The following is a 24,696-nucleotide window of genomic DNA, read 5'->3' as shown; positions in this document are numbered from 1 at the left end:
GCGCATGGGGCAAAGAAAAGAGAAATCTCCAAGAGCTTCCTGGAAGAGTCTGAATTCCAAAAGTACATTCCGAGTGCCTGCCGGTATTGGAGGCTTGGGCATTTCCCCTCCCACCTGGACCTGTGCCAGGTGCTTGCTCATCCGTTTTAGCAAAGAGAAGTGTGTTTGTCATCCTCCAGACAGCAGCTCCCTCCAGACAAAGGGCCAGAGACTCCAGATTTATGGGCTGGCACTGGCTGGGCTGCTCCACTGGCTCTAAGGCCAGCGGGTCCCAGACCCGCAGGAACAGCTGGCCTTCCTGTCTGGAGTCTCACCAGTTGGGGCAGGTGTGTGCAGAGACTCTGGGCCCCCACCCCCGAAGGCCCTCTGATGTTGGCCAAGGACAATCGTTGCCTTGGCTGGATTGTTACATATGGGTCGTCATCCCTGAAAAGGCCTCAGCAGCCAGGCTTCCTGAGAGAAGAGCAGCTCTGCGAGGTGGGGATGGAGAGTTCTTGGGGACCGGCCGTCTGCTAGCCCTGCCTGGGAGACACCCCAAGACCGTGGAATCCTGCGCCTCGAAACTTCCAGAGGAGCCTTGTATGTCACAAAGTGGCCTGAGGGGCTTCCAGCTTATTTGGGGGGAGCACAGATGAGGATGCTGCAGGCATGTTTGACCCGCATGTATTAGACTGCCCAGCGGTGATTTTTGACAATGGGTCCGGGCTTTGCAAGGCAGGACTGTCTGGAGAGATTGGCCCCCGCCATGTCGTCAGCTCTGTCGTGGGGCACCCCAAGTTCAAGACACCTTTGACAGGGGCCAACCAGAAGAAGTACTTTGTGGGGGAAGAGGCCCTGCACAGGCACGAGGTCCTTCACCTGCACTACCCCATTGAGCGCGGCCTGATCACAGGCTGGGACGACATGGAGAAGCTCTGGAAGCACCTGTTCGAGTGGGAGCTGGGAGTCAAGGCCAATGACCGGCCAGTGCTCATGACAGAGCCCTCGCTGAACCCCAGGGAGACCCGGGAGAAGATGGCCGAGGTGATGTTCGAGAGCTTCGACGTGCCCGCCTTCTACCTGTCGGACCAGGCCGTGCTAGCCCTCTATGCCTCGGCCTGCGTCACGGGCCTGGTGGTGGACAGTGGGGACGAGGTCACCTGCACTGTCCCCATCTTCGAGGGCTACTCCCTGCCCCACGCTGTCACCAAGCTCTATGTGGCGGGGAAGGACATCACAGAGCACCTCACCCGGCTCCTGCTGGCCAGCGGGAGGACCTTCCCGTGTGTGCTGGACAAAGCCCTGGTGGACGACATTAAGGAGAAGCTGTGTTATGTGGCTCTGGAGCCTGAGAAAGAGTTGTGCCGAAGGCCAGAGGAGGTCCTCCGTGAGTACAAGCTGCCCGACGGCAACATCGTTCCCATCGGGGACCAGCTGTACCAGGCGCCCGAGGCCCTGTTCTCGCCTGAGCAGCTGGGCATCCAGAACCCGGGCCTGTCCAAGATGGTCTCCTGCAGCATCACCAAATGTGACGCTGACATCCAGAAGACCCTCTACGGGGAGATCGTGCTGTCCGGCGGCACCACACTCTTCCAGGGGCTGGACGACCGGCTTCTGAGGGAGCTGGAGCAGCTGGCCTCCAAGGGGACCGCCATCAAGATCACGGCGCCGCCCGACCGCTGGTTCTCCACGTGGATCGGTGCCTCCATTGTCACCTCCCTGAGCAGCTTCAAGCAGATGTGGGTTACCTCTGCGGACTTCAAGGAGTTTGGGACATCCGTGGTTCAGAGAAGATGCTTCTGAGGGGCCCCGAGTCCAGGGCAGCCTATAGGTGGGATGTGTGTTCACCGTGTGGCATCCTCGGGATGTTCAATAAAAGACAAGACGGTGCAGTGTTTGGCCATGTCAGGCTCGGTTCACTCTCGGGGCACCAGAAAAATTTCTGACCCTGGTGGGGAATCTCTTTTCAGTGGTTCCATCCCCTGGCCCCCTTTCTCCTGAGAAAACCCTGGGTTATGAGTTGAGTGTCCTTACGTAGAGTTTGTGCCCAAAGCAAGGGCCCAGGGCTCCTGCCCAGAACCTGGAACCTGCATTTTAAACACGTGTCTTGGGTCTGTCGGGGCTGGGAGTGGAAACAAGCAGGAATGCTGTGCTGTTCTGAGGTCACGAAATCTTCCTTTGAGATAGCACCACAGGGTTTACACTCTGCCTAAACCTGGGGAGGGCAGCTGAGTGAGGTGGAAACCCTTGTCTGCGTGGAGGGATTCAGGAAGGAGCAGAAAGTGCCATCGGTTTTCGGCTCTGTGAGGGTCCTCCTCCCAGTGGCAGTTTAAGAATCACCGGTTGATTATTGTGATGTTTCTGTTTGTTTTTACTTTCAAAGATGTTTGTAGCATTGTTTGGTGGTAAATACTAGAGACAGAGTTAATGGCCATCAATAAAATCTCATTTGAATAAATTATGCATAAAAGGAATTTTTTTCCACATTGATGGTGTGGAACACTCTCAAAATATAATTGGGAGAGAAGTCGAAAATAATAGAGATATCTTTATAAAATGAATTCCCCCTTTTTGGATAAAGAAAGTCATAACACTTTAGCATGTATACCTGAGCAGGTTAGTATGTACAGGCATAAGTGAATATGTGTTTTATGGGGTTATAAGCATGTGAAGAAAAGAATGAAGGGCAGATACCATGTGCTGGTGGGAGGAAGGAAGGATTGAGAGGTAGTAGAGGGAGAGGAAATCTTTCCTTTAGGAAATTTTACTAAAGAAATTCTGCTTGAATGAAATAAACCCATTTATCTAAATTGTGTGTGTTTGTATGTTTAATGTTTGCCTGGTATATCTTTTCCCATCCGTTTACCTGCAAATTATCTAGGTTATATTTGAAATATGCATACAGTGTATCAAAAGATAGCACATAGTTGGATCATGTCTGACTCTTTGTAACCACATAGACTTTAGCCCACCAGGCTCCTCTGTCCATGGAATTCTCCAGGCAAGAATACTGGAGTGGGTAGCCATTCCCTCCTTCCGACCCAGGGATAGAACCCAGGTCTCCCGCATTGCAGGCAGATTCTTTGTCGTCTGAGTCACCAGGGAATCCCACTTTTAAAAATCCACCAATATCTGTTTTTTTAAAAAAAATAATAATTGGTATATGTAGATATTATATGCAGATGGTTTACATTTAAGGTCCATCTTAAGTCTGCTGTTTCATCGTTTTGTTTCCTCTTTATTTTTTTCTTACCTTTGAAACCATGTCCCATAGGGTTAAAAGAAACATGACTGGCAGAAATTCTCGAGCTTGTCTTAGAGCTTGTTAAAAACCCCTCTGCTTGCAGCCTGCCTTCACTTAATTATTCTATTGCAAATTGCATACCCTCCAAGCTTCAGGTAGCCCAAACTATAAGATATTTGCCCTAGTTTTTTGCCAGGAGTTTTGAGTCAGCTGTGTCTAATTCAAGGTTGAGCCAGCTGAGACTTGTTGGGATCACTGACCCTAAAACTAGGTCTGAGTAGGTGTCCTACAAAGAAATTTTTGACATCAGAGGACCAACACCTCCTCCTCATATCTTGCCTAAGCACTGATATTTTTGAATATGCATCCCATGAGGAAGCAGGCAGCTCAGATACACCTGCACAGAGCTCTGGTTACAACTTTTCCAGGCACCTTTCCTCACACTTAAGACCACCCCACTTCTTTATCCCACAAATATCTCAAGACCCTGGCCTTTGTGTGGGGGAGGAATCTGAGACTGGTTCTCCCATCTCCTCACTTGGCTGCCTTGTGAATAAACCCTTTCTTGGTTGCAAGCTTTGGCATCTCTGCATTTGACTTGCTGTGAATTGGGCAAATGATCCTGCTTCAATAACCCCTTCTTGCAAGTTATTTGAATGTTTTTGGGGGATTCCATCTTGATTTATTCCATATTTATTTATGGCTTTGTATTGATTTCTTGGTGGTTGCTCTGAGTAAACACCACCACCCCCTGGTATTACATTTTACCTCTTGGAGTAAAGTGTATTTAGGTCTCCTTACCCACCCAACTTTTAAATAGAATTGTTTTTCTTTAACCAGCAAATGATTCCAGAAACTCAAGAGAATAGTCTAATATGATTACTGCTATTTTTACCCAATCCCACGTTCTTTTGCCCTTTCTGGAGTTCCAAGCCATTCTTAGTAGGAACTTCCCTTAGCAGTTCTTTTAGGGTAGGTTTGCTAGCAACAGATTCTCTAAGTTTGCCAACATTTGAGAGTGTCTTTACTTCTCCATCACCCCTAAAGGATATTTTCACTGGGTATAGAATTCACAGTTAGCCATTTTCTTTCAGCACTTGAAAAATATGGCGCTGATTCATTCTCCATCACCTCTGTGGATTTCAGATCAGAAATCTTATTATTTGATTGCTGTTTCCCTTCAGGTGATGCATCATTTTTCTCTGGCTGCTTTCAAGAGTTTTTTTTATTATCTTTAGTTTTCAGGAGTTTAGTTGTGGTGTGTTTTGGCCTGATTTCTTGGATTTATCCTGTTGTTGTTGTTCAGTCATTAAGTCCTATCTGACTCTTTGTGAGCCCATGGACTACAGCATGCCAGTCTTCCCTGTCCTTCACCAGCTCCTGGAGTTTGCTCAAACTCATGTCTGTTGAGTCGGTGATGCTATCTAATTATCTCATCCTCTGTCACCCCCTTCTCCTTTGCCCTCAATATTTCCCAGCATCAGGGTCTTTTCCAATAAGCCAGCTCTTTCAATCAGGTGGCCAAAGTATTGGAACTTTAGCATCAGTCCTTCCAATAAATATTCAGGGTTGATTTCCTTTAGGATTGACTGGTTTGATCACCTTGCTGTCCAAGGGACTCTCAAGAGTCTTCTCCAGCACCACAGTTTGAAACCATTGATTCTTCAGTGCTCAGCTTTCTTTATGGATTTATCATTTTGGGGATTTATCCAGTTTCTTGAACCTGCAGCCATGTCTTTTGTCAAACTTGGGAAAGTTTGAGCTATTATTTCTTCTAATATTTTTGTAGTTCAATCTATTTTCTCTCCTTCTGGGTCTCAATTTTTTTTTTTTTTCTGTCCTTAGACCCCTTCCTTCATCATTTTCAAGTTTACATTCTGTGTTTTCAGATTGAATAAATTCCCTTCACCCATCCTGAAAGTTTCTGATTCTATCCTCTGCTATCACACTATTTTTGAGCCTTTCCAACACATTTTTTATTTGAGTTGTGTTTTGCAGTTTGATAATTTCCACTTGGTTCTCGTCTTATAACTTCTAATTCTTTACTGAGAGTTTCCACTTTTGTATTTGTCTCAAGGGAATTCGTCATTGCCTGCTGAAATGTTTTTATGATGGAGGCTTTAAACCCTTTACCCAGATAACTCCAACATCTGGTCCATCTCCATCTGCTCTGACAATCACATCTGCTGATTGTCTTTTCTCATTCATGGTATGATTTCCCTGGTTCTTAGTATGATGAGTGATTTTCTGTTTTACCCTGAACATCTTGATGAGCCTCTGGATCCTATTTAATCTTTTTGTAGCATGCAATCACTCCTGTGGAGGTGAAGTGTGAGGGCTGGATGGGTAGGTAGGACCCATGGATATCTCCCCATCAGTATGGTCACTACTCATGCACCCTTCTTGTGGACTGGTGGGGTGGAGGTTCAGCTTCCTTCTCAGCCCCACTAACCCTTCCTGGAGAAAGTGGGCTCTGACTAACACCTCCTCACTGCTCCTGAGTGGGAGGGGGGTAAAAGCTTAGCTCTCTGCAGGGCCACCGTGATGCCGGTGGAGGGGGAGGCAGAGTGTCAACTAGCCCACTCCTGCCAACTTTCATCTTGTTCGCACTGAGTGGGGTGGAGAGTCAGACCTCTGCAGGGCCCCACAGATATGGAGGTGGGGTAATGAAGCAGTGCTGACACAACACTGCTTACACACCTCCAGTCTCATTGCTGCTGGGTGAGGCTGGGGCTCAAATCATGATGGCGATTATCATGATGACGATGGCGATGCTGCTGCTGCTGGTGACGATTGTGATGGTGATAGTGATAAAAACTCAAACTTCAATACTTTGGCCACCCGGGGTGAAGAGCCGACTAATTGAGAAAGACTCTGATGCTGGGAAAGATTGAGAGCAGGAGGAGAAGGGGACGACAGAGGATGAGATGATTAGATAGCATCACCAACTCAATGGACATGAATCTGAGCAAAATGGAAGACAGTGGAGGGCAGAGGAACCTGGTGCTCTGCAGTCCATGGGGTCACAAAGATTTGGACACCACTCAGCAACTGAAAAACAACAACGGTGGAGATGATGATAGTGATGATGGTGATGATGATGGTGATGGTGGTGATGTTGATGATGATGATGACGGTGATGCTGCTGGATATAATGGTGATGACTGTAGGTTTCTGACCTCTAGGTCATCTTCAGCACTAAGTTTAATGTGCTGTTTGGGGTATGGACAGGGAAAGTAACTCAAGACCCTGACAGAGTTTATATCAGAAGCTTTGAAATTGATCTGGCTTCTAATTCTGGCTTCCCTAAGCAGAGTGGGAGGTCCAGAGAAATGTCCGGTAGGCTAGGCTGCTGCTAATGAGGGAAGAGATATAGAGCTTGGCCCCTGCTTTGTCTACATGAAAGACCAGGGTTTGGGAATGAGGTAGGCTTAGTCCTGGAGAAGGAGGAGGAGCCCTCTGGCTTTGGGCTCCTCAGACCTTGCCTGCCAGGAGGCCAAAGAACGAATCTGAGCCAGTTTCCCATTTCTGAGATATGGGCTCCCACTCCCCACATCTTGCAGAGGCCTCTTCTGACTGCTTCTCATCCCCTTGGTCCTGGGCAAGATCTTTCTGTGAAGCAACATTTAGATGCAAGATGAGATGAAATACTGCAGGCAGGCAGGGAAGACGTAGAGAGCAGAGCCACTCACGCCAGAACATGACCCTGACTCTGAGTAGACCAACCCACCGGTATCTCCAGTGGGGACCAGATGCTGTCAATTTCTCCATCACCTTGCCAAAGGCATCTCTCCTGGCCCTGTGAGAGGTGATCACTCATGCCTCAGAGGCCAGTGATATGACTTTGGAGTCCAGGCCCCTCTTTGTCCTGAGGATGGACAATGCTCAGGGCCACCCCATCCTCTATGGTGGTCCCTACCATGATGCTCAATCTGCCACCCCCAAAGCTCAGCTCCCACTCTGGACCGCAGCCTTGGTTTCTGCAGGGAGCTTGGGAATGGGTTCCGTGAAAGATCCCACCAGTAACTGTGGGATACCCACAAACCACATGACGTGGTGGGAACCAGACAGGAGCAATGCTGCCTGTCAGATAACCCCCATCGGCCACCCCACGGCACACCCATCTCCTGAGACATTGTGGAGGAGATCTGAAGGCACCTCTGTCACTAGGGTTCCTGTGGCCCCAGACTCTGACTAAGAGTCAGGAATCCGGAGAGAATGGGGCCATTGTGAAGCAGGTGTTTGGGGGAACCTGGTGCATTAGGGCCCTTCACCCCTTGGCCAAACCCCAGGCCTCATTGTGGATGGTGTGGAGGCCGTGATGGCCACTGTGCGTGTCCACCAGGACAACAGCCTGTCCCTCCACATGATGTGAGCCAGAGGTCGAGACATCCCTGGTACCTGGGTCCTGCCGGAGCAGGGACGCCCTCTGCAGGCTGGACTGAGGATGCACTTGGGCAAGACACTAAGCAGATGGTGTTAGCCCCCAGAAGGGACTCAGGATGATGTGTGTGACTATGTCCTTCCCAGGGGCCACCCCACCTGGAACATAGGACCCCGAATTCACAGCCAGTCCCAACGGAGGGACCATGTGCAGCCAAGATGTCTACCGGACCTGCCAAGGAGCTGGGCCTGGTGTGCAGATGTGCCCAAACTGCCCAGCACTGCCCTGGCTGTCCTACTCCGTGGGGGCTCTCTGCTCAGGTGTGGTCCACCCCTCAGGTGGGGGGGTCACCCTTGAGGAGCTCAGTGCAGCCCTGCACCCTGACAGCACTTCTCCCAGGCAGGACTGGTCACCAGCAGGCCCCCAAACTCACTCGTTCATCCCACAGACCCTCCAAGTTCCAGGCGGGCTCCATGTGCCTGGGATCCTGCAGGAAATGGCCACACTTCTTTATCCCCCAGCAGTGGGATATCCCCCAGCAGACGTGGCTGCTGAGGAGGAGACGGGGCCTTGGGCAGAGGTGTGAATTCAGATTGAACCCCAGACCCCACAGTGCGCTATGAAGGACACCTCAGGGTACAGTTGACAGGGCCAGGGAAGGGCAAGGGGCATTGCACATCTGGCAGCCAGCGGGCTCTGCATACAGACCCCCACCCTGATGTGGGTGCGGGTCCAGAGCTGTGGGCAGTGGTGTCCACTGTGTGCAGTGCCCGCCCCCTGCATGGACTAGGTGCGTCCAGCTCTTGAGCACTTCAGACCGGCATGGGACCCTCTCCCCAGGGCCTTCGGGCAGAGGGGGCTGCCTGGGAGGGGTGCCAGTCCTGGAGGAGGCAAGCAGACAGGAACAGGCTGAGCTTCCACGGGGTCCTTCCAGCACAGAGATGGATCCTGAGGCCCCACGGCCAACAGCTGAGTCGGGGGCTTTGGGGGCACCTTCAAGCCCTGTGTCCATCCTGCAACCCCTATGCTCCCCCTGCCCCTGCTCTTCCCCAGTGTGTGTGTTGAGGGGAGGCTCTCTGGCCCCAGGACAGCAGATCCCAAGCTCCCTGCCAGCACAAGTAACTTGTAAATAGGTGAGGTACAACTGTGGACAGTTAGAATATCATAAGCCAGGATCCTCCGCCAGGGTGACCTCATCCTGACACCACCCTCCACGCTGTTCTGACCCCCTCTGGAGACCCAGGAGTGGCTCCCTTCTCTGTAGGGAGTCCAGCCACTCCGGGAACACCCGGCCCTGGGGTAGAGGAGGCTGATGGCCTAGACTCTCGAAAGGGATGTGCTGGACTCTCAGGCCACCAGGTCACCTGGTGCCCTAGGTTGTGGTAGTACTTGGGTGGTGGCAGCCTGGACCATGCAGCCCCAGTACCCAAGCCTACAGGGATAGAGGTGGGGGGGTTCAGCAAGGGACGAGAAGGGAGTGGACATGGGGCATTAGGGGCCGAATGGGCTGCACAAAGTCTGGTGCTTCCAGGAGATGCCATCAGTGCTGAGATCCTGGGAAGGAGAGGCCAGGGTCCAGGCAGGAGCGTCTCGCTGGGGCCTGGATCTGACCTCAGTTTCCTCCCTTTCCTCCCTTTCCACCTGGCCAGGTGCCAGCACAGAGAGACTGTATTCTGAGGAGTGTGTCTGCTGCCAGCCACCATCTCATCCAGGGCACGAGCCAGAGAAGGTGCCTGTCCCTGGGTGAGGAGGTGTGTTTGAAGTTGCAAAGAGGGGGAGGTGCACAATGCCCAGGGCTTGGTGGGGGGACAGCAGGGACAGAGAGTCAGGCTCCCCTGCTCCCTACCTCCTGCCCGCCTGACCTGAAGCAGGATATGGGGAGTCAGGGCCAGGACAGCCTGCACGGGGCTCAGTCCTGCTCTTTCCATGGCTCCTGGAATGTTCATCTAAGCGGGAACGACAAGCTCTCGGTTGGGCTGGTTGGAATTCAATGGTGCTGAGCTGACTGGTTGGCCCCCAGGTGGGGTACCCCTGTCCCCGCCAGGTCCTGGGGGAGGGGTGGTTCTAGTCACCTGGGAGCTGGCGGAGGGGCAGGGGTTCTGCAGCAGGGACCTGGCTCCCTAGAAGATGGTGGGGCTTGGTCCCCTGGGACCTGGGGAGGTGTCAGCTCTCATCCCAAGAGGTGACCTCCAAAAGCGGCTCCCGGATTCCTGGGTCACTAGCCTGCTCTCAGGCCGGGGGTCAGAGTTGGCTCCAGCCTCATAGTTCCACTAAAAATGAAAACCCCTGTGCCCCCACACCCAAGGGCACCCTGGAACCTCCCACCGAGCCCTCCCACAAGCCCCAGGAAGCACTGTCACCCACCGAGCTATGAGGTAGCACTGTCAGCACAGGCCAGTCCCCCTCCCCCTCCTCGGCCCTCAGCCCAGGCCTAGGCGCTTGTCTTTCTGGGGATGCCCAGAACCAGTTCCATCATCCCACTTTCCCGTGCGTGCCAGTCTGCGTGTCTGGGGCTCCGTCCCCCAGTGACAATGCCCCACACTGGGAACAATGCTCTTATTGTCACGGCCAGCCCTGGCTCGGAGCTCAGAAACGTTAGACGCCACGTCCCTGGTTATCACGCTCACAGGGAACAGGGCTGGGTTCCAGCTCGCACAAAGACATAATAATTTTCTCCCATTATTCAAATCTCCTGTTTCCCTTGCCCCACCTTTGGCGCGGCAGCCGAGGGGAGAGGGCGGCTGGCCGATGAGGGCCCAGGACCCTGGGATGCCTTTGCACGTGGGCAGCTGGGCCATGTCGAGGTCCCACGAAGGCTGCAGCTGGGTCACTGCTCACGAGGGGCCTGGCTGGAGACTAGGACACCGGGCAGAACACAGAGCATTTCCAGGATCGGCTCCCTCCCCACAGTTGTCTCTTGACCAGAGGCCCGCCGTGCTGGCAGGGCCAAGGATGACGCGGGACAGAGATGCAGTCAGTGGGTGGAGGCAACCCCGCCACCCGCTGCCACCCGTGCCGGCCAACTCTGCTCAGAGGTGACTGTTCCTGGCCCCCAGAGCTGGGGGCTCTGTCCACTGCTGCCAGCCTGCCTACAGGGTCGGGGACTGCCACGGGAGACCCCACCCCATGCCTGGCACGAAGGGAACATTGGAGGCTGGTCCGCCCACCGCGGCCCCCGTTTGGGCCTCGCTGACAGGCGTCAGTGAGAGTAAGCGGATACCTCCCAGTTATGCAACCCGGGGTCGGCGAGGATGGGCCACTCGGGCAGCCAAAACAAGCACCGTCCGGGCTCCAGAGTGTGAAATTGTTGGGCCCTATTTAAGGGAGTCGGGGAGGCAGGCTGGGGGCTGGACACGGATCACAGCCTCCCTGTGACAGGGCTGTGCTTTGGGGTCTGGCCGAGGCCAGCCTGGCCCCAGGGCCACCCCAACGCCCTGGGGGGGATGGGGGTGGGGCTTCCAGAGTCTTCTCCCCTCCCGCTGCTGTACCGGGACATTTCACCCACAAATGCTGCGTGTGCGTTGGGGGGGTCGGATGGAGAGGTTTCTGCCTCCCTTTCTCTGTGCCCCAGGGACGCTTAGTGTCCAGTCTATTCACTTAACACTTGCTCGTCCAGCAGCAGCTCTGTGCTGGGCCTGGTGGGCCCTAGAGGTTCCAACAGGAGCCAGGGCAGCCCTGACCCCAGGGTCACAGCCTGGTTGTCGCTGGAAATCCACAGCAGAGGGTCTGGGTCACCTGTGACTCGAGGAACCCCACCCTCCCTGAGGTGACTGAAGACTGGTAAAGGCCTGCAGCAGGGAGGATGCCCCCCAAATGGGCCACTAAGTGGGGGGGGGAATGCCCAGACACTGGGGTGAGCAGTCCAGGTCCTAGTCCTGCCAGGCAGGAGGGGCAGACAAGAGGAAGCACACTTGTCCTGGGCCCTTAGTGTAGAGGGAGCTCTGGCCTTCCGGCCAATGTGTTTCCAAGCCTGGGATGGGCAGTAGGAACTGCAGGACCGGGTGAAGTATTGCCTGAGCCTGGGGATGAAGGGGTGGCACCCTGCAGGGTCAGCAGGAAGAGGGGGAATGTGGGGGAACACGGGGCTCCTTGGGTGCCGCCAGCCCCCTGGCCCCCACCCCAGGCTGGAGTCTTGCCAGCAGGCTAAGGTGGTCCCGGCCACAAGCGCAGCCCCTGCCCTCCACCCACGCGGGAGGCTGGCCGGGCCAGGAAGCAGGGCTTTATGAAGACAGATGAGGGAGGAAGGAGACACTCCATCCCGCCGGGGAGGGCAGGCCTTTTATCTCACAGGGGCTTGAAGAATGCTCCACATAAAACTCATCCACAGGAGCATCAATCAGAAAGTGGAAGGAAGACTCTATAAAGACCTGAAAATATTGGCTGCGGCCTGTGCCTGTGGGCAGTAAGGCGCTTAACCAGAAAAACCTGTGAGTCCCTGAGAGGTTTCTTCCTAAGGCCCCAGGGAAGCTGGAAACTGCACGCCCTTGACCCACGCCTAGGTTGCTCTAGGTCTGTGGGGATCGGGTAGGCTGCAGAGACTTTGGCCAACATGGCTCCTGCCCCGAGTTACTCCCGCCTCATGTCACTCCCCACCTGATGACCAAAGCTCAATGGGGAGTCCTGGGGGGTAGCAGCAACTCCTCATCAGAGCCCCTGTCCTGGCGGGAGCCCTGGCATCTCAGCTCCAAGTAGGCCCAAGGCTAATATGTCCCCACAAAATCTCCTCAGCCTCTGTGCTCAGAGTCAAGTGCAGCCCCCCTCAGAGTGAGGGCAAGGGAGCCAAGCAACCTCTGTCCTCTTTTAGCAGAAAGAGGGGTGCCCAGAATCCAGGACCCTCCCAGACCAGCAGCTGTGTGCAGGGAGCAGGAACGTACCCACACTCCCCAGCCATGCACCCAAGCCAGCCCTGCAGCCAGAGACTAGGCTCCTGGGCTGGGAGCTGTGGGCGGATGGGCAGAGGTGACTGTGGACCTGGGGAAGCGCTGGGAAAGACTGGGAGGAGGGCGGTCCTCTTTGGATCCAGGCACATCCCTTGATAGAGAACCCTGGCTCTGGGTCCAGCCACCATCATAGAGCGGCCACCCCAGGCTCTCGGTCCAGGGCCTGGCCCACTCTCCCCATGTTACTCTGGTCAGCAGCTTGGGCATCCCTGGTGATACAGCAATGCTGCCAGGTTCTGTGCACCACTTTTGAATTCTCCTGGGGGGGCTTGTGGGCCTGGAGCAGGGGGATGTATTAATACCTCCCCAGGGTGGTTTCCTGGTCACTCTTTGCTTTTCCTTCCCAGCTGTTCAGACAGACATTGGTGTGTGTCATGGAGGCTACAGGGTTGGGAGTAGGGTGACTGCCACTGGAAACCAAAGGTTCTCACCATTGCTAGAAAGACACACCAGTGATACACTTATCTGGTATCTCTGCCTCTACGGGCTGGTCTCATGGCTCCAGGCTCAGTGCCCAGGGTTCAAGCTTCCCAAGGCTTGAGCCCTTCCTCTCATCATTCCTGGGAGGTTGTTTTGGGGAGGGAGCTGGGGAAGAGGGCGTCAGGTTCTCCAGGGAGGAGGGACAAGCACCCCCATCCTCTCCCTGCTAGGACCACCCTCCTGAGCTGCCTGGAAAGCTCTTCCTGACCCTGCAGCCATAGGGCCCTAGGCCAGGTGGCCAGGCCTCCAGAGCTGGTCAGCATGCTTGTCAACTGCTGCCTTTGTTTTCTTGGGAAGCTCGGTGCTGATTGTGGAGTTCAGAACACGTTTTCTGCTTCCCACGTGTTGGCACGTCGGCAAGGAACTTGTGACCCTTTGACTAGGCCACGGTGCCCAGACACTGGGTCCCACATGGGTCCTGATGTGCTGGGATGGTGCTTTGTAATAAGAGCAACATCTCAGTCAGTGGACTCTGAGTGAAACCCACTGCCCTGCGGACTGCGGTGGGCCTCGCCTGATCAGTTGAAGGTCTGGCTAGACCCGAGGCTGACTTCCCCCAGCAGGAAGTTCTGCCTGCAGATGGCCTTTGGGCTTGAGCTGCCCAGTTCCCTGGTCTCCTTCTCGACACACACTGCAACACACACCCTAACATACACCCTAACACACACACAGACACACCACCCTAACACACACACATACTCTAACACACACTCCCCCCCTAAAATACACCTTAACACACACAAAGACGCACACACCCTAACACACACATACACACCCTAACACACACAAGGACACACATAACCTAACACCCACACATACCCTAAAACACACACACACCCTAACATACACCCTAACACACACACAAACATACATACATTAACACACACACACCCTGACATACACAGACACCCTAACACACAGACACATATACCCTAACACACACACACACATACACACACACACACCCTAACACACCCTAACATACACCTTAACACACCCAAAGACATACATACCCTACCATACACACATACCCTAACAGACACCCTAACACACACACAGACACATATACCTTAACACAAACACACACATACCCTAACATACACACACCCTAACACACATACATATCCTAACACACAACCCCTAACATACACACACCCCCAGCGCACATGCACCCTAACGCACACACACCCTAACACACACAAAGACACATACATCCTAACACACACACACTGTAACATATACCCTAATACACACAAAGACACATATACCCTAACACACACAGACCTGAACACACACACCCTAACACACACACACACACACACACAATTGCTTCTGTTTCTCTGGAGGACCTGACTAACACGGGTTGCAATGGAAAACATTTATGACTTTAGTGCAACTTGCTTTCTGCTCAAAACGCCCCCACTGGCAAGAGTGTCCCACCAGTAGGGATGCCAGGGATGACCCCGGGAGAGCCCTGGGCCTGAGCTGGGCAGGGCCAGTATCCAGGCTCTGCTGCACCCAGGCTTGGAGGTCGGAGTGTGTGCTCAGCAGTTGGGGTCCCTCTTCTGATTGCCAGCTCCCCGCTCACTGCTTGCTGCCAACCTGCTTTACTTGGCACTTTGGCCGCATCTTAGCTGTGGGCATTGTGGACACGTGGCTTGTGTGCCTCCATGGACCAGGCTCCTCCTATTTGTGCTCAGACCCCTGAGTCTCCAGAGGCGCCTGTGTCTGAGGGTGAAACATGCAGGAAGTGATGTCCGGTCACTAAGGAGTCCAGGGAGGGGCTGGACCTCAGCCATCAGGCGCCTCCCAGCTCTCTACGCCCCAAGCTCCCATTAACAGGGACACAAACCTCACAGCATGTGATCCTGCCCCTTTGGCGGGACGTAGGAAACCAACTTGTTTTTCTGAATGCAGGTGGGTAAGAGGCAGGTGTCAAGTTTTCAGAACACAGAACAAAAATAATTTCTGCAACAAAACCACATCAAAGCCCAGGTTTGGGGGAAATCACTGCACTGTTCTTGAGAGTGACCCATGAACATGCCTTGCCGTGGGCCTGGAGAGCATGAGCCGAGTGACTTTTGGCTGGTGGGTCTGCAGTGACTCAGCTGCTGGGCTGTGACTCTGGCCCCAACACTCGTGAGGACCCAGTGGCCCCTGACCCTGAGACCTGGTCCTCTCACCTGTCACCTCCTGGATCTCGGGGGTTCTCCTGACATGTATGGGTGTGTTGCAGGCTGGGGGGGGCACACATGCAGATTCACATTTATACACATGCACACATATGAGAGATATACATGTGCACAAGTGTGTGAGGCATATAACCCACACAAACACATGGGTGCACACACATACACATGTGCACACACATGTAGCTGCAAACATATAGAGACACATGCACACAGGTGCACACACACCAAGTGAGCCCCCACAACAACAATCAGCTTCATGTGCTAGTCGCCAGGACTCCCCCCAAGCCCTGAGAGGGTCATTCCTTGCTGTGCAGATAAAGTGCCTTAGACTTGCAGGCTTGATGCATGTGGCCAGCCAGTGACAGTGAAAACACAGACTCCTTGGCCTGAGCCACCCTGAAGAGGCAGGGTTTCCCAGACAAGTCCAGAGCAGGGCGGGAGCTGTGGGCCCCCCTGCGTTGGGGCAGCACATGGCATCACCAAGCATGTGCAGAAGGTCCCCCTCCCATCTGAACTGGAGCACATTGTGGGAGTCTGGGGGGCCAGCAGGTCAGGGATGCCCAGGGTGGCAGGACCCCTAGCCTAGATACGCACAGAGGAATGGTGGGAACTAGTACGCAGATCTTACCACGTGTTCCCACCCAGCTTCTGCCCCATGTCTGGTGGCCCTGGGAGGGGCAGTCATGGGGGGTGTGCTGACTTGGGTCGGGGCAGGAGATGGTTGCCAGGGAACCCCGGGTGCTTGCTTTGCAGACCTGCTTTGAGGGTGGAGGGACTGAGGGGCCGGGGGCAGAACGTGGGGCGGGGGCTTCTCTGGTGGGGAGCTCAGACTCATGGCTCACAAAGCAGCCCCAGCGGCCAAGCCGGGAAGAAGCATGTCAGGAATGGTAAGCATGGCCCTGCTTTGTGCTTGAATCTGGTTTCCAGAAGAGCTACGTAGAGTAGGAGGTCTCTTCTCATGATGGGTGTTGGGGGGTGCACCTGCGGATGAAAGTTGCTCCTGGCCCCCTGGGGTGCTGCTTTAGCTTCTGGCCGAGGCCCTTAAGCAGAGGGTCCCAGTCCATCTCCCCACGTCCCTCCCACAGAGCATCTTCTCCTGTAGGGCTTGCTCATGGCAATTAGCTGGGGGCGGTGTGTGAACAGGGGCTCCTGACACGGAGACCAGAGCCATGAGGGTGCTGTTGGGCTGGACCTCACATCTCACTGCTCCAACCAGCCTTCCAGAAGCCACATATGAAGACAGAAGAGAAACCCCCGCCCAGCTCTGTGTGATGATGACTCTGTGATCCATTGTGTCCTGCTGTCCCATGGGCCCTCTCCTTCTCACCCCATCCAGTTGGCTCCCTCGCCACCGGAAGTGTGTGTTCAGGTAGAGCCTGAAATGACTCCAGAATTTCTGCTGGGGTTTACATGAGACCAAAATCACTCTTTCTGCAAGGATCACACAACTGCTTTTATTCTAAATGCTTCTCTCTGTCCTGGGTATCAGGAAACCTCCAGTTCTTAAAGCTTTGGCTGGAGGACAGAGGCTATTTCATGGGACAAAGCCAAGGGGACAGATGCAGCCTGGTCCATTTCCAGTGTTGGTGCCCAGATGAGGGTCTTCACCTCTGGAGCGACCCCTGCCTGGGGTGCTGGGGTGGGGGGAGCTGATGTGTCTCTGGAGGGGTCATAGGAGGGTCATGGAAAGGTGATGGGATTCTCTACTTGCCGATGAGCTGTGAGAGTGAGATGTCCCCCAATAAGAGACATATTTGAGAGCCAAAATGTGCTTTGGGAGTTTCAGAGATGCCTGGAGGGGAAACACAGGGAGAGATGGGAGTCACCCATTGGTATCCTGGGGACAGTACTGCTGAAAGTTCGTGGGGGAGGGTGGCGCTGGCTGTAGGGTGGGGGATCTGCCATGCTCTGTCACAGATACCTTGGACTTGGGGCAGCCTGGGTGGGCACCTGCAGCCAGGGAGGTGATGTTTAGACTCTTGGGGGGAACCTGACCCCTGCTTGGGATGCCTGAGGCTATGGGAGAAGGCACAGCCCCCAGCAGCCTTGGGTCTCAGCAAGATCACATCCAGGGGCCTCTTCCTGGGGTGGGAGGACGAGTGGGATGGGAACCCAAGCCCATGTCAGAGCAGGGAGGCACCCCCCCACACCCAGGACTCCCTCCTTGACCGTACTGTTCTGGGCCTTGGCCGTGGCCTGCTGAGCCCAGGTTTAGTAGCATCTCCTCACTCTGGATGCTTAACCAAGCTCCCCTTGGAAGCTCCCACCCACCGCCTTGTCCACCCGCCCATAGCCTCCAGACCTTGCTGCCCTTGCTGTGCTGTGCCAGCCCTGCACTGGAGCCCTGCCCATGGTGCAGGACGGCATAGAAACCTTGTCCTGCTGACAAGTATCAGGCGCAATTTCTCTGTGACACCCCCAGACCCCAGACTCGGTGTAAGCATCTCAGCAGAGGAGCCGGGCCCCTTGGGGTCTCCTGGTTCCCTCTGAAGGACCAGAATCCAGTGTGTGGCAGGGCTTCTCATAGTCTCTACCCCCTAAAGCACCATCTCTGGGGTCCAGCCCTCATTTGGCCCCCCGTCATTCTGTTTGCAGCTCACACGAAGCTGCCCTACAAGGCAGTGACAGCGGAGCTGAGCTCAGAGCAAAAAGCAGGAGGAAACAAGTGAAGGTGGTGGGAAGAGCAAGTGCAAAGGGCCTGAGGCACAGGGAACTGCCCTGAGTCTCGCTTGGTTCCCCTTCTCACTGCACAGTCTGCCCAGCATCTAAGCCTTGATGCCCCTCGTTGGTCGGTAAGTCAGTGACTCCAGCCTTCCTGTTCCCTCCCATGGCCCTGCCCCCTGAGATCCTGGGGTCTCTTCATTGTGCCTGTTGACCCTACTTTCCTTACCTGCCCGGGTGACTGAGAGCAGCTAAGAATCAGGTGTGGGGTTGGCCAGCAGCCTCGTGTCCAATGCTAACTGGCTCTGAGACCTCAGGCAGGTCATCTGGTTGCCCTGTGACTCTGCCTCCCCATCTATGAAGGCATAGAAAAATCTAGAAATTGTGGGAACCTGCTGAGAGACAGACTGAGGGCAGGTGAGAATGAGCACAGAAGCCCATGTCACTGCCAGTCACTGAGGTTCTCGGGTCCTTTTGCACCTGTCAGAACTGCCCCAGTGAGGGCTAGTTTGAGCCCCAGTTACCAGGGCTCAGGGGTGGGGCGGGCATCTTGCAGTCCGAGCCCCCTGTCCCTACCCCTTCTCCCATGTTCAGAGTCTGGACAGGTCAGGAGCCAGGGCCTGAGCTCTGTCCACCAGAGGAGTCAGGGCTGAAGCCGGGGATGTGGACGGGGAGGGGCCCAAGGGAAACCTGGCACCTGCTGAGACACACTGCGACAGACTGGTCCCTTTGGCACCTCACCTGCTGCTAAAACCCCTGAGCCCAGAGGAGGCATCCCCAGCCCTGGGGAAGGGGCGGGGCCTCTTTTCAGGGCTTTGTGCTGCACACGGTGTGTGCACGTGTGTATGTGCTATGTGTTTAATTTATTCCTGCCCTGTTGGTTTCACATGGCTTCACATACTTTTCAATCACCAGCATATTTTTAAAGATCTATCCGCCTGGCAGCACCGACCCCCAGACTTCTGTTTCTGGTAGTTCAGTGGTTTTCCTCCCTGCTCCCCACAGAGGGTACCCATGCCCCTCTGAGACAGGCACCCCCAGTGCCCTCTCTGGAACTGGGAACAGGTCTCTGGAGCAGGTGACAGACGACAGAGCAGTTTCACTAAGCTCTGCCCGATTCTGCTCTGGACATGTCCACTTACAGGACAGGGATCCCTGTCCCCACACTCTTTTCCTGCTGGGTATTATTTGACATTCAAATTTCTGCATTCAATTCTACATTTGACATTCAAATGTCTGGGAGGTGGAAAACCTATTTTTAAAGTTTGCATCTGTATGATTACTATTGAGTCTGAAAAATCTCCATGCAAGTGTTGGTCACTAAAGTTTCCCCTGTGGATTCTTTCAGTCCTTTACAGTCTGAATTAATCACTCAGTCATTTTAGCTATAGCTTCTCATGCCACGAACTTTCCCCACCATATTCTTCACTATTTTTGCCAAAGAATTAATGCTTTCGAATTGCGGTGCTAGAGAAGATTCTTGAGTTCCGGAGAGCAAGGAGATCAAATCAGTCGACCTAAAGGAAATTAACTCTGAATATTCTTTGAAAGGACTGTTGCTGAAGCTGAAATTCCAATACTTTGGCTACTGATGTGAAGAACCAACTCATTGGAAATGACTCTGATGCTGGGAAAGACTGAGGGGAAAAGGAGAAAGGACAACAGAGGATGAGATGGTTAGACAGCATCACCGAATCAATGGACATGAATTTGAGCAAACTCCAGGAGATAGTGAAGGACAGGGAAGCTTGGCAAGCTGCAGTTCATGGGGTTGCAAAGAGTTAGACACGACTGAGCGACTGAACAACAACAAATTTTTATTTTGTATCTGTTTAAATATCCAATTACAATGGAGCAAGATCCCTTAATTTCCAGCTACAAGGAAAGAATTTCCAGCTACAAGGTCTAATGTAAGAATTTATTACTGACCCCCAGATGGCAAAGATATCACCCCCACATTTTCTTCCATTAATAAAACTGATATCATTTTATCATTCACATCCAGGCCTTGATTCAACAAAAGAGCATGTGTGCACGGGTTTCCCCCCCTCCCCACAGAGGGAGTCTGTTTTCCAAATGCACACGGGCCACTGTCTATCCCTTCTCCAGAAATGAGACCCATGGCCACCTACACCTCTTTCTGAACTCTGTTCTCCATGCCACACTCACACCATGATCTCTTTCACTGGCTTTATTCCTGTAGTTTTGCAACGGTCTAGTTTAGTGGGCTTTCCAGGAGGTGCTAGTGGTAAAGAACCCACCTGCCAATGCAGGCTAGATGTAAGAGACTCGGGTTCAATCTCTGGGTCAGGAAGATCCCCTGGAGGAGTGCATGGCCACCCACTCCAGTATTCTTGCCTGGGGAATCCCATGGACAAAGAAGTCTCATGGGTTACAGTCTGTGGAGTCGCAAAGAGTTGGACACGACTGAAGCGACTTAGCACACACAGTGTTTAGTAGCCTTGCTCTTCTTTACAAAAATGTCTTAGCTGTTTTCAGCCACATCCCTGTTGGCATAAATTAATGAGATCCTCCGAACACACTGATGAGATTTTGATTGGAATTGAATCGACTCTAAAGACAAAACAAAGAACTGCTGTCCCTACAATGTTGAGTTGTCCCATCCATGTCACTTCTAGTCATCATGCTTCATGCTTTTTAATAGAGATTGAGCATTTTCCTGAAAAGTCTTGTGAATTCTTTATTAGACTAATTCCTAGGTACTCGGGAGACTTGTTTCCACTGTGAATGGCATCTTATTTTTTTTATTACTTTTTCTGATTGATTGCTGTCAATGTAGAGAAATGCTCTGAGTTAATCTCTAATCTGGAATCTCACTGAATTCACTTATTATTTTGTTGTTGTTGATGTTGTTTGTCTTAAGCTATTTAGAATTGTTATTATGAGTGACCACTATATAATCATTCTTGTTTTTCTTTTTTTGTTGTTATTCTATTTTATTCTTATGAATAACAGTAAGTCAATTCCTTCCTTTCATTCTTGATGCCTTATTTCTTGTTTGTTTATGATTGAGGTGTGAGGACCTTGAATAGTCATGGAGGGGCAGAGAGGATTCCAAAGTCTGTGACATGAGAAACCTGCTCTAGGTTATTTGAAGACCACCAAGTTAAGAAAGCTGCTTCTTATTCCTAGTTCTCTGAGCAGCTTTAGAAAGACCTGAAATGCTAAAGCTTCATCACATACTCTTTCTGCACTTGTTAACTTTTCCTTAAGCCCTTAATGTGAATTGATCAATTTCCTGAGTTTAAACCATCTTTGCATTCCTGGAAGAGATAAACCATATTTGATCATGATTTATCTTTCTCAATATTTTATTACAAATATTTTCAAATATATTAAAAAAGTTGAATTTTCCATTGAACATCTATACACCTGCCATTGAGATTAATATATAACTAATAAAATGTACTAATATTGTATACCATTTATATTGATATTTTGCTAAATGTCTTTTATTACATAGCTATTCATCTGTCTTTCCCTCTATCCATCCAATAATCCATTTTATGTTTTGATACATTTCAAGGTAAGTTGCAATCCTCAGCTCACTTTCCCCTAAATATTTCAGCAAGTATATCCTTAACTTCTCATGGACACGACTTAGTGACTAAACCACCACCATCCATAACTTGAGTTCAATATTTCTGAAGTGTCCTTTTTATTCCTTTTGTAGTAAAATTTATAAGTGACTTTGCCAAAAGCACTCACCTCTGTGTCTGACCCAAATACAGGAGCTGCAGAACAGTCACCCCCCAAATCTCACTCACATTCCTATCCAGCTCATCTCCCCAGAGGTAAGCAGAGCTCTGATTTTTTCACCTTAATTATTTTTCTTGCTCCAGAACTTCACATAAACTGAGTTATGTGGTAGGTACCCTTTTGTGTCTGGCTTCTTTAGTGGATATGAAGGTTTTTGGGTTTGCTGTGTCTTTAGGTGGATCAGCAGTTCAGCTGATTTCATGGTTTTAAGGAGAGTTTGATTCTCCCACTGATGGACACATGAAATGTTTCTGGCTTTTTGACATTATCATTAGAATTGCTATGAGCATTCTTATGTTAAGTCATTTTCTGGACATGTTTTCATTTCTGTTGGGTAAACATCTTGAAGTGGAATTTCTGGGTCATGGGGTAATTATATGTTTAGATTTATAAGAAACCACCAGATCTTTCCCCCAAACACCCACCAGCACTGTTGGGAGTTCCAGCTACTCTACAGTCTCACTGGCATTTGGGGTTCAGTCTTTCAAAATTCAGCCACTCTGGTGTGTGTGTATTTTAAAACACATGGTTGGAACCAGGGAGCCATTATTTTACTCAAGATTTTCCTGTCTGTGTGTAAAAAGATTCTAAGACCTTTACTTCCTTCCCTTTTGTTGTCCTGATCCAGATTTAGCACCAAACTGACACCTGTCTCTTAAAATGAAACAGGTTGCTTTACCCCTTGTGTTATTTTCTAGAAAATGTATGTAAGAATTATTTGTCCCTTGAAAGAATTCATCTGTAAACTGTCTTGGCGTAATGCTCTTTTTTGAGAAGGGTACAGAGTTTGATTCCCATTTTCTACTTAAGTTTTCTATTTCTTCAGAGAAAACTTTGTATTTTCCCAGAAACTTGCCCATCTGATCTTAAAGTCTTCCTTAAATCCCTTGCCTATTAACTCAGCTGGGCATAAAGATAGACGTGGGGACTCACTAGGTGCTAGAAGATCAGGGGTAACTGCTCCCCAAGACCAGTGTGGCTCAGGGGAGGGCAGGAGGCCTCAAGAAGGAGGTGAGTCTCGGGTGGGCTCTGAGCTCCTGAGAGCCTCCCAATGCTTTGCCCTCTCCCCAGCCTTGGAGGAGCTGAAGGGGTGAGCTGTTTTCCCTCAAGGAAAATCCGGAAAGACGCCCACACTCTGTAGCTCTGAAATCTGTGTGAACTCCCAAAAGGCTCCTCCGGGGCCTTGCCTGGGAAATAGGCATGGCAATACCTGCCTCAGGTGTGTGCAGGGAACAAGGTGTGAATTGCAGTACCTCCCTCAGGTGTGTACACAGGTCAAGGTCGATTGTGGTACACGGCTCACGTGTGTGCACGGGACAGAGTAGATTGTGGTAGCTGCCTCAGGTGTACATTGGGGACAAGATAGATTCAGTGAGATGAAGGTGAAAACACACTTCACAGCAGGTGTGTATTTCACAAAGATTCATTTCCTACCTTCCTCCCTCAGGATATACAGTGGTAGTGAGGCTCTGAAGGTTTTCATTCCTATTTTTAAAGCACAAAGGAATAAGTCTCTGGTAACATGATTTGACACTATGTGACCCTGAGTGGGAGGTCCCTGGAGCTTCATGAAAGTGAAAGTGAAAGTCACTCAAATCGTGTCTGATTCTTTGAGACCCCATGCACTATACTGTCCATGGAATTCTCCAGGCTAGAATACTGGAGTGGGTAGCCTTTTCTTTCTCCAGGGGATCTTCCTGACCCAGGAATCAAATCAGGACCTCCTGCACTGCAGGCAGATTCTTTACCAACTGAGCTGTGAGGCAAGCCCCTGGAGCTCCAGTCACTTCCGTTGTGTCTGACTCTCTGCCACCCTATGGACCATGGTCCACCAGGCTCCTCTATCCATGGGATTCTCCAGGCAAGAATACTGGAGTGGGTTGCCACTTCCTTCTCCAGTGATAAAGTATGAAATGAGTGAAGTGAAGTCGTTCAGCTGTGTCCGATTCTTTGCGACCCCATGGACTGTAGCCTACCAGGCTCCTTTGTCCATGGGATTTTCCAGGCAAGAGTACTGGAGTGGGTTGCCATTTCCTTCTCCACTGGAGCTCCATGGTGCTCGTCAAAATGTACCACCTGCCCAGACAGGTGTGAGGTACTCTGTTTGTCTGAGTTTGTAATGAGTGTATGATTCCTCTGGCCCAGCTCACAGTCTGGAGAGAGTTTCCAGGCTGCAGGGCAGGGCAGGGAGTCTAAATGGAGCCCAGAGTTCCTGGTGAGCTGAGAGATGGGTCCTGAGTGTCCCACATTCTCACAATTGATGAAATTCAAGTGAAGGTATAGATAAGTCAATAGCATTGTGTCAAGATGATATTCCTGGCTTGCACAACTGTGTCAGGGTGAGGTACAGTGTTAACACAGGACAGGATGAACAAAGAGTATATTGAGACTCTGAGTGCTCTTTTGCAACTTTTTGAAGCACAAAATAAAATATAGCTTTATTTTTAATTACCAGACATGAAAAGAAGTGAGAATATATGCCTCATGACCAAGAGAAAAATCAATAACTAAGAATAGACCCAGATTTGACAAAAATGATAGAAACACAATAAATGAGCACTACAGAAGCTAGTGTAAGTATAACCTATGTCATCAAAAAGGCAGAGGAAAATATAAACATGATGAGGAGAAAATAGAAGAGAGAGAAAAGACCCAAAATGAGCTTCTAGAGGTGGAAAAAGTACATTATCTGAAATGGAAAAACACACTGAATGGGATTAACAACGATGCTGTAGAAATTTTTTCAAAAAAGAAAAAAAGATCAATGGGATCTCTTAAGAGAGCAATAGAAATTATCCAAAGTTAGATACAGAAAAAAATGACTGAAAAAATGAAGACAGTAACAGCGATCAGTGAGGTAATAAGAGCAGTCAAACACACATGTCATCAGCATCTCTGACAGGGAGGAAGGAGATGAAGGACAGAAAAGTATCTGGAGAAATCACTGCTGAAAATACTAAAAGTTTAATTAAAAACAATAACAACATTATAAACTCACAGATCCAAGGATCTCAATGAATCCCAAGTGAAAACAAA

General features: G+C 51.5%; 1 protein-coding gene across 1 annotated transcript; it reads left to right on the top strand.

Annotated features, from left to right (window-relative positions):
• The first annotated feature begins 648 nt into the window (after positions 1-648).
• Positions 649-1,782, top strand: ACTRT2 (actin related protein T2). Its single transcript, XM_065937949.1, has one exon. It carries the CDS (start codon positions 649-651, stop codon positions 1,780-1,782), a length of 1,134 nt encoding a protein of 377 aa, XP_065794021.1.
• Positions 1,783-24,696: the final 22,914 nt, after the last annotated feature.

This window comes from Muntiacus reevesi, chromosome 5, assembly GCF_963930625.1.
Source record: "Muntiacus reevesi chromosome 5, mMunRee1.1, whole genome shotgun sequence".
Taxonomy (NCBI): domain Eukaryota; kingdom Metazoa; phylum Chordata; class Mammalia; order Artiodactyla; family Cervidae; genus Muntiacus; species Muntiacus reevesi.
The sequence above is the reverse complement of the archived record's forward strand: the minus strand, read 5'-3'. Positions and strand labels throughout refer to the sequence as shown.